Here is a 13,032-nt window from a genome sequence, read left to right as displayed (position 1 = left end):
AATAAGTCAAAGTTAGCCGTCAACATCTACGTCACGGTGACGAGGCAGCTACAGATGAACGTGGATGTTTGTGTGCATCTAAGACTGGATCACACCCGCGAAGATTAATTCAGTCCAAGTTAATCAGAACTCAGCAAAACCTGGTTTTAAAATTTGGCAGAGCTCTGTTGCATAAATTAAAAATAATCTCAATTTAGATGTAACCAGAACTAATCTAAATAATTAAAATAAATGAATAAATAAAAAATAAATTTGAGTGCTGTTAAGTATAAAAGAGGGGGCAAGATTATAATTTTCTCTGCTCTGTATTCTTTAACAAAACATTATATTGTTTGCTAGCTAGCTAAAAGGTTAAAGAAATGTTACATTGTTTGCAAACTAGCTAAGCAAAAAAAACTTTACATTGTTTGCTAGCAAGCAATAAATAAGATAAATAAAAATATAAATAAATAAAACTGGTGCATCATTTGCTAGCTAGCTAAAAAGTTAGTTAGCCTAGTTAGCATACTTGCATTGCTCAGCTTTAATTTTTTGGCTGAATTATCAACTCCATCTCAAAAAGGTGGAGTTTAAAGTTTTGGTGCAAGAGAATTAAATTTAATCCGGTTTTAAAGTAAAAATGATTAATCTAGTTTAAAGGTTTGATGCAACGTAATTCAAAATTAAGCCATGACTGAAAGAGTTCACAGGCATAGTAACAGTTTGACCTCCGGGTGACGTCCGTAACTCTATTTTTGGACCCGCTGATTGTAACATCATGTCTGATTTCGTACATGATTGGTTCATATGGGCGGTGATCTCCACCTACACAGAGGAGGAAGTTTTGTTTCTCTCCAAACGAAAGACCAAACCACAGTATGCTGCTCCACCCCGTGTGGTTTTGGTGTGTGTCTACTGCATTGTACAGTATGGATATACAGTACGTCTGTGTGTGGTCTGATGGGTGTACTTTCCCTCTTAAAGGAAATGTATGACAGTAATCTATATTTTACTTGTTGTCACCAAAGTGAACTCAACAAACAAAAGTAGAAATGGAAATGTTTTGTTTTGCTTCAGTTTCCTGTCTCCCTTATTGAGCACTTGCTGCATATCAACATGCAGATGAACCAGTGGGATTATTGCACAGGTGTGTCTTGGATTGTTCGCGATAAAATGACACTATAAACTGTGCAGATGTGCAGTTTAATCTTGGAAGAAAGACATTTATTAGACACTGAATTATAGCTGTTTGACACAGGGCTACAGATGCCACATTTTTTCCCATGAGGACAAAGTCATGACCCGCCCTGCTCTGCCTCTGATTGGCTGGTACTCGTCTTTTTGGTTGGGTTGGTTCGGTTTAGGAATGACGGATGATTAGTTTGGGTAAACCGATAACAAGGCACGGATTAAACAAAGTGCAAATAGAGACACAGGGGGGTGAGATTCACATTTTTTCTCAGGGAGACACACAGGCAGAGACACTGAGTGTGTGTGTGTGTGTGTGTTGACAGAAAGTGTAACACACACAGCCTCTTTGTCTCCATCATGAGATGTGTGGCCCTCTGTTACAGCTGGAGGCCCCACTGGCCAAAACTAACGTCCCTCCCAAACAGCTGCTGCACACACACACACACACACACACACACACACACACACACGTATAACAAGTTTACACTTTTGTGCAAAATCTGTTAGAAAAAAACAGTTTAGAAATGAATTTGACTTGACCTGCATACAAACACACACACACACACACACACACACACACACACACACACACACACATTTCCTAAACTGGGTATTTCCTCCCCTGGGCAGCTCACTCTTTACACAAGGCTTCATTTTTTTTCTCTCTTTCTTTTTCCTCTCCATCCACTCTCACACGCTTTCGAGGACTTCAGCTATTTGCCAACTTAGTTAACCCAGATTCTTGTTCATTCATTTTCCCCTCACCCAATCAGTTACAATTCAAAATTATTTCCAATAATTAACATTTATATTTTAAGTAATTTAGTCGCATTTGATTAAGCCAAATCTTATTTCCCTCTTAAGAAGCACAGATAATCTTACTTTATTTTAATGCAGATGGTTTAGTTTCAGTGTGTTCACCTCTTTAACTCTGCAGAGATGTCCTCTCTATCAGAGGCTGTGGTGCTGAGGTGAAGATACTGGTAGACCTGAGGTACCAACCATGTTATGGAACAAACTGGCATGGAAATTTTCAAGGGGGTCTGTTAACCTCTCAACTCAAGATACAGGACTGAAAATGTGTTCTGTGGTATCCAGGAGTCTCATCTTTACACACATGCCCACATCATGCTAATCACAAGCAGCTTTGGTTTTATTTTTTTTTGCCTTTTCTGTCTGAACATTTCTGCAAACTGAGGTCCCTGAACAGTATTTGAGTTACATAAACTGGGCCAGACGCTTGTGTTTATAATGAACCCAGCTGTATTCCTGTCTGATGATGTCAGCCTCCATAGTGGCCTTTTCATCGTAGTGATGCCATTTTTTGAAATTTATCTTCACTGTATAAAATAACCTACAGTGACCTCCAGTGTAATCACAGCCTCATGAAACTTCGCAAACAAACTAGAGACCTGCATCATTCAGAGGACGAGTGTCTGTCCTACATATAATGACAATAAGTTGGTCTCTGATCAGTTTTCAGAACAGAAGTGTTCGCAATCCAATCTCTGCAAAATGCAACACTTTCAGAAATCTCTAAATGTCAAAAGTTTTTGATCCTCGTGTTTTAATGTGGTATTTTGGAGAGATTTTTATCAATTCTCGAATTGTGCAAAAAATCTTTGTAAGAAATGGGTCAGCCCAAAGTTTGGTGCAACAACTTATGGGACATGATAGAGCATCATGGGAACGGACATTATATACATACATCGAATCTGACGTGACGCGTACGTACGAAAGAAACATAAGAGATAAGAACACATGAGGCCCATTGTGTTAAATAAGTTCAAGAAACCCATATAATGTTCTCAAATCAATGAATAATCATGTTTAATAATCAATTATCAATCAAAATAATTATGGTTGTGATTTTTGACATTGAGCGGCCGTACAGGCTGCACTCAGTCTGTAAATGTAAATAAATGGACACCAACAGCACAGAAGGCCTCTACAGCAGAGGGAAATCCCGGGTCAAAGTGACTTCTCCATCCTTTTATTAGCCACCTCCGCACTGAGATATTAGGGGGATTTTGCAGTGACGTCTGCGCGCCTCCGCACAGCTCTAAAACAACAAGCTCTGGCCGAAGCGGTGGGAGCCACAGCGGAGAAAAAAGAAAAAAGAAAAAAACAGCAGCAGCAGCAGCAGGGGTCTGGATGTTAACACGATGAGCTCATAGCAGCAGGAGGTCAGTGAGCACAAGGTGACGGGTCACTCTGGACTTGCAGGAGTAAAATAACTACACGTTAAATCTCCCCTTAACTCAGGAATGTTGGATTTTTAAGCTTCACTGGTTTCACACTAAAATCCTATTTTGAAATATATGAGAAATACAGCCCAACCCATCAGGTCCCACCGGGTCCCGTCAGGTCCCATCAGGTCCCGTCAGGTCCCGTCAGGTCCCGTCAGGTCCCGTCAGGTTCTTGCACAGATCTCAAGCTCCAGTTTGCACCAGTTTGATGATGCAGTGAAGCAGCAGGAGCGGTCAGAGTTTGTGTGAGTGTGTCACAGACTGAGGCTGAAGCTCTTGGAGTTACCACAGTGTAAACCTTAACCTCACATTGGTCATCCCAACTGAGCTGCACAGGATGTGACACACACACACACACACACACACACACACACACACACACACACACACACTTGTCCTATATATAACATACAGAATGAAGAAAACAGTTGCACACATGGTCTGAAACACAGGAGAATATCATCATCACCAGACGTATGTTTATGGGTTTTTATATGTTGTTATGTCTGCTGTGTGTGTGTGTGTGTGTGTGTGTGTGTGTGTGTGTGTGTGTGTGTGTGTGTGTGTGTGTGTGTGTGCAGCTCCAGCCTCATATATATGCTCTGTAATTAACATGCTGTTCTCTGCCAGATGCTATATTTGTTTGAGAGAGGCATATGTGGTTTGTTGTTTGTGGTGCAGCAGAAGATCTATATAAAGTGTGTGTGTGTGTGTGTGTGTGTGTGTGTGTGTGTGTGTGTGTGTGTGTGTGTGTGTGTCTGTGTGTGTGTGTGTGTGTGTGTGAGATATATATATTAAAGGGACAGTTCACCCCAAAAATCCAAAATATTCTTAACACTTTTTGTTTTTGCTCCCATTTTTCGTGAGTTGAATCTGATTAAACAGCAGGATTATTGCACAGACTGGTCACAGTGAAAAGCAACTCTAAATTGTGCAGTTTTATCTTGACAGATACCACATTTTATCCCCAGGAGGGCAAAGTCATGTCCCGCCCTGCTCTGCCTCTGATTGGCTTACCCTGATATTCTTATCCAAATTAATCAGCACTAGCCAATCAGAGTACGGCGTGTCATGACTGCATATTTGTGTCCTCTAAGGTTTGGTGATGTGCTTAAATTGTCTGTCCTCTCGAGTCTTAACTGGGAGATGTGCACAAGTGGCAAATGTACTACATTCACTGCACCTATCTGTAGTGCTGTTTATCCATCTACATAGTTTTGGTGTGAGTGGAAGAGTTATGGAGATATTGGCCTTCTCAAGATGTTGCTGCACGCCAGAGGAAGAATATGTATTTTTGATTTTGGGGGTGAACTGTCCCTTTAACCTTTGACGTGTGTTTCTGTAGTCTGTAAGATCAAAATAACGACAGAAATAGATGAAGAGAATTCATGCAGAAAATTCACACGTCTGTTTTTGTGATATTTGTCACGTCGCTGCAGTTTTTTTTAAAGGATAAATTGGTCGCAGTATCTCCAGATGTGAAAATATTCTCGTTCTCCTGACATAAATACACCCACAGGAGGTGTGTAACGGTCATTTCCAGGCCTAGCGTGGACAAACAGTGACATAATCTCATAAAATCTCGTCCACAGAATCAGATTCTCCACAATCTCACTGAAATGTCAAGTGGAACCAAACGGTGGCTGCATGAAGGCCTTTCTTCCACTTTGGTCCAGAGACCGTTGTACAGTGGAAACACTGAGTGGCTCCGGCAGGGTGTGGCAGCTTTTTTGGACTGAGCTGGGTCCACTTCTTTCTGATCTCCGGTGGTTAACAGAAGCAGCAGAGGAAAACTGGAGCGCGGCCATGCCAGTCTCCACCGGCTGCAGCTGCATACAGTTGGTAGTCGCTCCTTCACGGTAGTTTACGCACAGTTATGACACAGAACGGCAGCTGCATGAACTAATCTGAGCTCTAATTTGTTGATTTCTACAGTGCATCTAACAGAACCACCGTGGACACTGAGTATCTGGAAACATCACAGCACATTTGACATGAGTGCGTTGGCTGACGGTCATTTTCCACTTGTAAAACATTTCACTAAGTCACTTTACCAGGAAAAGGGAGTTACATTCAGGATAAAGGTGGTGAAATGTTAAAAAGCTGAATGGAACTGTGTGTGTTGTTGTTTTTAATAATGCAGTGTATCTGGGAAATCTTTAAAATCCTTCATTTACAAAAGTCTTGTACAGTTTTTCTTCAGTAATGTTCACTATAAAATGTTTTTGCATGCTGTCGGTAGTTGTGGTAAACCTGTGAACTAAAATTGAGGTTGTTGTGACAGTGGATTGTCACTACAGGGTTTTAATTTTTAGTGATTTTTAACTTGTTAATGAGAAAATTTGTCAGTGTTTTTGTTTGTAAAATTATTGTGGTGCTGCAGAGATGATGATTGGTGGTGATTGATGGTTATTGATGGTGATTGGTGGTGGCTGGTGGTGGTTGGTAGAAACTGGTGGTGATTGGTGTTGACTGGTGTTGCATTAACCTGTGAATCTGTGACTGACGAAGGTGAAGAGGAAGGTGAACGTCTGTTTACTTCCTTCATAATCTTCGGTCCTATTCTTAGCTCCATCCGATTCTCCGGTGAGTCAGCCCGACTTCCCCGCAGGGATTGTTAAAAGTTTCCTCCAATCTAATTTGTACGTGTGTTTGTGCACATGTAGCAGAATATTGTAACCACGGCGGTTGTAGAGTTGCTACGCCGAGAATTTCCATCCACATTCCAACATTTTTTCCTTCATGAAGCCGCTGAGGTCTGAGAGAGTTTTCCTCTGAAGACACTGGTTCCTCTGCTGCTTCCGCCACTTTGAGCTGAGGAATTTCAGAGGAATGTTGCTCATAAAGTCATCTCTCTCTCCTCCACTCCTCCACTCCCACAGGCTTTTTCACCCCTCCGGTGTGTGCGCTGTCTGTCTGTCTGTCTGTCTGTGTATCCAAGCTGTGTGACCTTTAGTGTTGCTGCAGGTTTAACACACTCTTACCAGGTTCCACATGCTCCGCTCTGATCTGAGTAAACAAAGAGCTGGTTGTACCTTTACAGATGTGACACCTCATCATCATGATGTAACTGGTTAAAGGTGCTGTTCTGCACTTCTGCAGAAATAAAACTGCCTCATAAATCCTGAGATATAAGTATAGGTGCTGTAAACAAATGAACCCACTGCCAAAAACATTTGGCAGCTTCTTCGTGGGACTGTAGTCTTCTCTGCATTTTATAGTTACAGGATTTTATAGTTGTTCATTTTTTAAAGTTCTGACCTTCACAACCAGAGCTAAAGATACAAAGTGGAATGACTCTACTGAAATATGACGCCCTCTGTCTATAATGCATTATCATCTGCTTATTGCACTGTAACAAGCACTCCTAAACATTCATAATGCTTTATAATAATAATGATAACACATTATGAAGCATTTTATGATGATTAACTGTTATATCATATTTCATAACTGGTTATTCTCTCACAGTGTGTCAAATATTTGCTGTTAATTAATTGTGTAAATAATCTGCAGATTGATCAAAAATGAGAATAATCAGCAGATACAAACCTGAAACTTGTTGCTAAATGCCCAAAATGTAAATGTCCGTGTAAGATTCATCTGTGAACTCTGAGGGTCCTAACTGTGATTCTAAACATTCTCAAAAATCCTCAACACCAGCTGCAAAACATCTGCTCTTCTCCAGCTCTGCAGTGTTATCTTGACTGGTGTTCTCATTCACATTTCAGATCAGATTTCTTTCTCTCATGCAGCTGTTTCTTTGTCTTTATTTGGTGCTGTTGTGTTCGTTGGTTTAAGTGGAGTCGATGCCTCCATGTGACCTCAAACAAGTGACGAGAGTCGTACTGTTAGGAGGATAAAATTAAACAAGGTCAGATTAAAATAAGGTGAGATCAAGTTAAATACAACAGCGTGCTCTTCTTTTCCCAGATTCAGCAGCTGGAGACGCAGGTGATCGATGCAGAAAAACGGGCCTTCACCGCTCAACAGCAGGTCAGGATGCAAACAAAAGTGTACATGTGTCCGTACATCACGTGTATGTGTGTATACAGGATGTGTACGTGTGTGTGTGATTGCAGGTGCAGTGGATGGAGGAGAAGCTGAAAGCTCCAGACAGTCAGTCCGCAGACTCAGAGGTGCGTTTGTTTCAGCGGTGCCAGGAGCTGCAGGCTTTAGTGCAGGAGAAGGAGGACGTCATCGGCCAGCTGGAGCAGCAGCTGGAGGAGCAGGTAAGAAAACACGCACACACGTGAAGAATTTCATCAAAGCAACAGATGTAGAGCCAGCAGAGGTTCTTCTGGTTTTTTTCAAGGTGTAAAAGAATGTAGAGGAAGATGTGGCATTTGATTAGACTTCACAGATAAATACAAACAACACAAACTCTCACAGATTTAAAGTTCAAAGATTCAGTTACTTCTGGCTTAAAGCAGCAGGAATGTGAACATTAATCTTAGACAGGATTGTTCTGTCCTGATTAAAACTTCACTTCCTGTCCTTAATGAATTACAACAAGTCACCTCTATGTTCTGTCTTCAAAATCTCTCCCTGGAACATTCAATGGCTGTTTGTCTTCTTACACCAGAAACAGATTCGGCTTCAGGATGCCAAAACAGTGGAGGAGAAAGCAGCTAAGATCAAGGAATGGGTGATGCTGAAGTTGTCGGAGGTAAATAAGGACGGAGGGAAAAACGTTGCAGTATCTCATTGCCGTGGATAATTCCCTGCCTGAGAGTTTGTTTTGTGTTGAAACATGTTTGTTCTTCAGTTTGAGGTGGAGAACGCAGCATTAAGAGAAACCAACAAGCAGCAGGAGGCTCAGATTGAAGAGTTACGGAAACAAATGCAGGGTAAGAGCCTTTCATGTCCTGCAGCAACTTGTTTTTATGTCAAAATTAACATGTAAAAACACACACACACACACACACACACACATAATAATAATGCTGTTCAAACGTGTGTGTGCAGCCTTTGAGCAGAAGTGTGGTGGTGGACGAGGAGTCCTGTGCAGACCAGGTGAGGCCCAGCGTCTCAGCAGCCTGACGTTTGGATGTTTCCAGGTGAGGGGGAAGAACCCCCAGGTCCGAACCGGACCAGCACCTTCGCAGAGGACCCTGAGCACCCAGGGAGAGACGGTGGGACGGGATAAAACTGGTGAGTCCACGTAGATTAACAGTTACGTCTATATCAGTACCTCAGAGCAGGGTTTCCCAAGTGTTTTTTTCTAGGGACCCACTTTTTGAAAACCACAAACCATCGCAGCCCAGTTCGCAAGAGACTTCATTTGTGCTCAAATGAACATTCCTGACCATTTTTACTTGAACTGCAATGATTACTCACCTGTTAGAAATGTGTTTTCATGTTTGTTTTGACAGAGAAGAGCAGTAAGCACGCAGCCTCCACAGGGACAGACGGTGAAGTCCACAGACCCGACCAGACTCTGGAGGACGACAGCGCCTCTGAAAGCCTCGCTGAGAACTCATGCGGACCCGAGTCTCGTGGCGTCTCCTCCGTGCTCTCCAGCGCTGCCTCAGAGGGGGAGGGGGGAGGAGGGTGCGAGGGCAGAGGAGGAGGCGGTCTGGAGTTCAGCCGCCCCGGCAGCGAGACCTACTTGACTGCCTCGGACGACAGCAGCTCTCTGTTCGATGACGACATGCAGCGAGCGGAGCGGCCCGGCTTCAGCCTGCTGGGGTCGTCAGACGGGACGCTGGGGGGGTGTAAGGAGGGAGAGGAGGAGGCACACAGGGCCAAGCTGGAGGACTGCACCTCCGAGGAGCTCAACAAACGCTTCCAGTCGCAGAGACTTGACTCCTCGTCCTCTTCCAGCGAACCGAACACCCCCAGCCCCATCCTCACACCAGCCCTCACCCCTAAACGACCCAACCCGCCCCAGGACCTGAGGGACAACCCCGCCTCACCCAAACAGCCCCGGCTGCGGACCCCGGCAGGGTTCGGCTTGATGAATGTGGCTCTGGCCAAGAAACACCTGAGCCAGCCGCCAGTCAGCAGCGAGGCAGCGCACGGACAAACGCGTAACGCTCTCAGCATGCTGCGTCCCCTGCGGCCACAGGAGACCGACCTTGACCAGGAGCAGGAGGTTGGCATGGAGACAGGCAGGGACACGCCTCCTCAAGCTCTGCCCACCTTACCATCCTTACAGACTTCACCTGGTCCACCTGAACCTGGTACAGAGATGAGCCCAGAGAGGCCGGACTGTGACGGCTCAGCACCTGGAAACAAACCTCCGACACCCCCTCTACACAGGCTGCCCTCCTGGGTAAGATGATCAATACGATGATTGGAGACAGTTTGGAGAAGCAAGCAAAGAAAAAAGGTCCATCTAAAAAAAAAGCAATATATTTACAATATTTTCACCACTTTATCTTGTCAAATAGCCTTTTCCAATAGGAAACCGCGTTATATCAGCCAAACATCACTCTTTTCAAACCAACCAAACTCCAGAGGTGAAATCAGTAATTTTACCTCACAGAACACAGGAGCTGCTGGTTTGCTGTGTTATTGTGTGACTTCAGTGCTTTTTAGGGTAAGTTCAGACTCACTAATGTCAGGCGATAACACAAACAAGTTAACAGATTGAGGCAGCAATAAACTTGTGTTAAAGGAAAATTAACTGATTTTATCAATGGAGTTTGGTTGGTTTTTTAGAGAGCAATATTTGGTTTACATAACGGCAGCTTTTCCCATCAGAAAAAGCTGTCTGACAGCAAAGTAAAGTGGTGAAAATATTCTAAATATAGTGTACCCTTAAACTGATATTGATTTTTTTTTTTAGGTGGGCCTTTTTATTTTACTCCTGCTGCTTCTTCAAACTGCGCGCGTCCTGATCGTCATCTACTGTAGTTAATATACTGACTATTGAAAAGTACCTAATACAACCTCACTTCAAATATTCTGAACTGTCCCTTTAACTTTTGGTGGAAGTAGAATTTACAGTGTTTTTAAAATAAAGACTGATAATTAGCAAGGTTCTTTTTTTGCACAGGAGAGTCGAATCTACGCCGTGGCTAAATCAGGAATCAGACTGTCTGAGACGTCCTGCACAGACTCTGCAAGCAAAGGTGAGATCATTTATCACAGGGTTGTTCCACATACTGATACCAGTATCAGAGGCATCTCTGATGTTGCTTCTGAATGAAGACGTGGAGATATATTGATTTAGCATACTTTGAAAAACATAGACTGAAATGAACGGGCAAACTTTAGTCACAGTTCAGTGGATGTGCTGGAAAACTCAGCTCTGTAGGACGTACAGATGATTTATTTTGATTGTCTTGAAGTTTAGAATGTGAAATGTCTAGAAATGTAGATATGTTGTAATAAGTCACGTCCACTTCTAATCAATCATGAACAAATCTCATGTATTGACATGTTATAGACCAAAATGTAAGGCTGGTGTTGTAGCGCCACCATCTGGAAAATCTGTGCAGTTTTTGGAGGTCTAAGTCGTGGATTTCCAAGTTTGGAAACTGCAGCTGCTGCAGTTTCTGAGATCCAGATAGTTTTAAGGACAAAGAAAAAGAAGGAGCAGAATCCTAACAGATACAATGATTAAGATGTCTGCAAATAAAACATATGAAAATGTCCAGCTGAAACAATTAGACAGAAAATTATTATTTATAAGTGATAATTATAATTAAGTATTTTGATAATTATTTAAGTCGTTTTTCACGCAGGAACATTTCACGGTTCCAGCTTCTCCAATGTGAGGATTATTTCAATAATTTTGATTTATTTTTAATAATTTTGAGATTTAGACTGTTTGTTGGACAAAAAAACACAAACGTTATGAAGATACTAAAATGTTTGAACTCAATAAATGGAGAAAATAATCAGCAGATGAAAATGAAAATAATCTTTAGTTGCAGTCAGATAGGAAATATGGGGACGTACTTTTACTTTTAATACTTAAAGTTTCTCGATTAAACTTTCAAACTTTTACTTGAGTAACATTTTCAATGCAGAACTTTCTTCTCATTAAGGAGTATTTTTAAACTGTGGCATCAATATTTTTACTGAAATAAAGGATCTGAATCGATCCTCCATCACCTGCTTTTTCCCTCTTTTTTTTAACACACTGGTATCAGACTGGTGTTCTGTATCGGATTATAAAAAGTGGTATCAGAACATCTCTAATTTATCAACACTGTTCAGAGACGTTGATCTGAGCGCGTAAACTAACTGAAGCTGTGTTCTGTGCTGCAGATCCGTCCCTCCAGTCCTCCTACCCTGCCTTTGTGATGTACACGTCCCTCATCTATAAAAACATGACTACTCCAGTTTACACTACTCTGAAGGGGGTGAGTTCACTCTGCAGGACCTACATTTATTTTGCACTCTTGACGCTGACGTTCTCCGTCTGTGTGTTTGACCGTCCGTGGACCTCGACGCTCTGTCTTGCAGAAAGCCACCCTGCTGAGCAGCAGCCCGTTCTCAGACGAGTCGTCCAGCTCCGAGGAGTCGTCCAGCTCAGGAGAGGAGGACGGCTCCCTCTGCAGCTCTCACACCTCCTCCAGCTCCCGCAAGGACAGCAGCCCAGGCAGCCCGCGCTCTCTCAAGAGAGGTGCAGCACACACACACACACACACACACACACCGGTTTCTGAGAACTCCCTCTGGAAGCTGAAGTGAAAACTGTCCTTGAGGACAGCAGCTGCTGCAGCGTTTGACCCAAAAACAATCCCTGCAGGTTTGCATTAGAGACTCACGGTGTGTTTCTGACAACCAGCAGTGGATTTACACTTGAGTTTGGACAGAAGATTACAGAAATACAGATGTGATGATCATCATTCTCCAGAGTCTGTGTTTTGTTTTGTTTTTTTAATAAGTATAAGTTTAATATTTTTGTGCCTTCACTGAATATTTTCTTCCACAATCTAAATTAAAAAGTAAATATTTACTGTCAAAGAAAACAAAGAGGCTGAACAAAGCAGATGTAGATGTTCATGATTTTATATTCTGTTCTTTTTCTTCTCCTCCAGCTGTGTCCATGTCTTCGATGACATCAGAGAGCGACTACGCCATCCCGCCTGACGCCTACTCCACCGACACCGAGTGCTCTGAACCCGAGCAGAAACTCCCAAAGACCTGCTCTGCAGCCAGCGACAACGGCAAGAGTGTGAGTCAGTGTGTGAACATGCCTGTGTGTAAAATCACTGACCTGTAGATTACGAGCTGACATGTTGTCTTCTGGGACGAGGTCAAGTCAGGATTCAAGTCGTCAATGCACAAAAATTAATAACACAGCAGTGTTTCTACCAGTTTTGAATGTTTATCTTGGGAACTTGTAGAGAAAATTATTTTTAAATACATCTTTATATTTTTTAAAAGCCTGGAAAATGTGATCGTTTCTAAAGCAGGGAAAACTGCATACATTTAGGATGATGAAATATTAAAATTGTACTATGAATTATTAAATTATTAAAAATCAAATATCATTATGCGCCCAGTTGAGAGAATTGGAATTTCTTTCTCTCTTTCTGGACGAAGAAAAGCTGATTTGTTTAATGTGCTCTTTGACTGATGTAGAAAAGTTCCACTTTGTGTTTTAGTAAAATAAAAATTGATTTTATAAATATGGATGAGGCACAAAGAT

General features: G+C 42.4%; 1 protein-coding gene across 1 annotated transcript in view; it reads left to right on the top strand.

Moving 5' to 3' along the window:
* The window catches only part of plekhh2 (pleckstrin homology domain containing, family H (with MyTH4 domain) member 2), a 34,297-nt gene that overhangs the window by 7,357 nt on the left and 13,908 nt on the right, over nt 1-13,032 (top strand). The window contains exons 3-12 of the mRNA XM_084736169.1: nt 7,353-7,415; nt 7,502-7,651; nt 8,005-8,088; nt 8,188-8,269; nt 8,388-8,573; nt 8,795-9,696; nt 10,423-10,498; nt 11,643-11,737; nt 11,841-12,000; nt 12,419-12,555. Of these exons, the coding sequence (XP_084592295.1) occupies nt 7,353-7,415; nt 7,502-7,651; nt 8,005-8,088; nt 8,188-8,269; nt 8,388-8,573; nt 8,795-9,696; nt 10,423-10,498; nt 11,643-11,737; nt 11,841-12,000; nt 12,419-12,555 (1,935 nt within the window). The remainder of the gene's footprint in view (nt 1-7,352; nt 7,416-7,501; nt 7,652-8,004; nt 8,089-8,187; nt 8,270-8,387; nt 8,574-8,794; nt 9,697-10,422; nt 10,499-11,642; nt 11,738-11,840; nt 12,001-12,418; nt 12,556-13,032) is intronic.

This window comes from Lutjanus erythropterus, chromosome 14 (genome assembly GCF_056507025.1).
Source record: "Lutjanus erythropterus isolate fLutEry1 chromosome 14, fLutEry1.hap2, whole genome shotgun sequence".
Classification (NCBI taxonomy): domain Eukaryota; kingdom Metazoa; phylum Chordata; class Actinopteri; order Lutjaniformes; family Lutjanidae; genus Lutjanus; species Lutjanus erythropterus.
The sequence above is the reverse complement of the archived record's forward strand: the minus strand, read 5'-3'. Positions and strand labels throughout refer to the sequence as shown.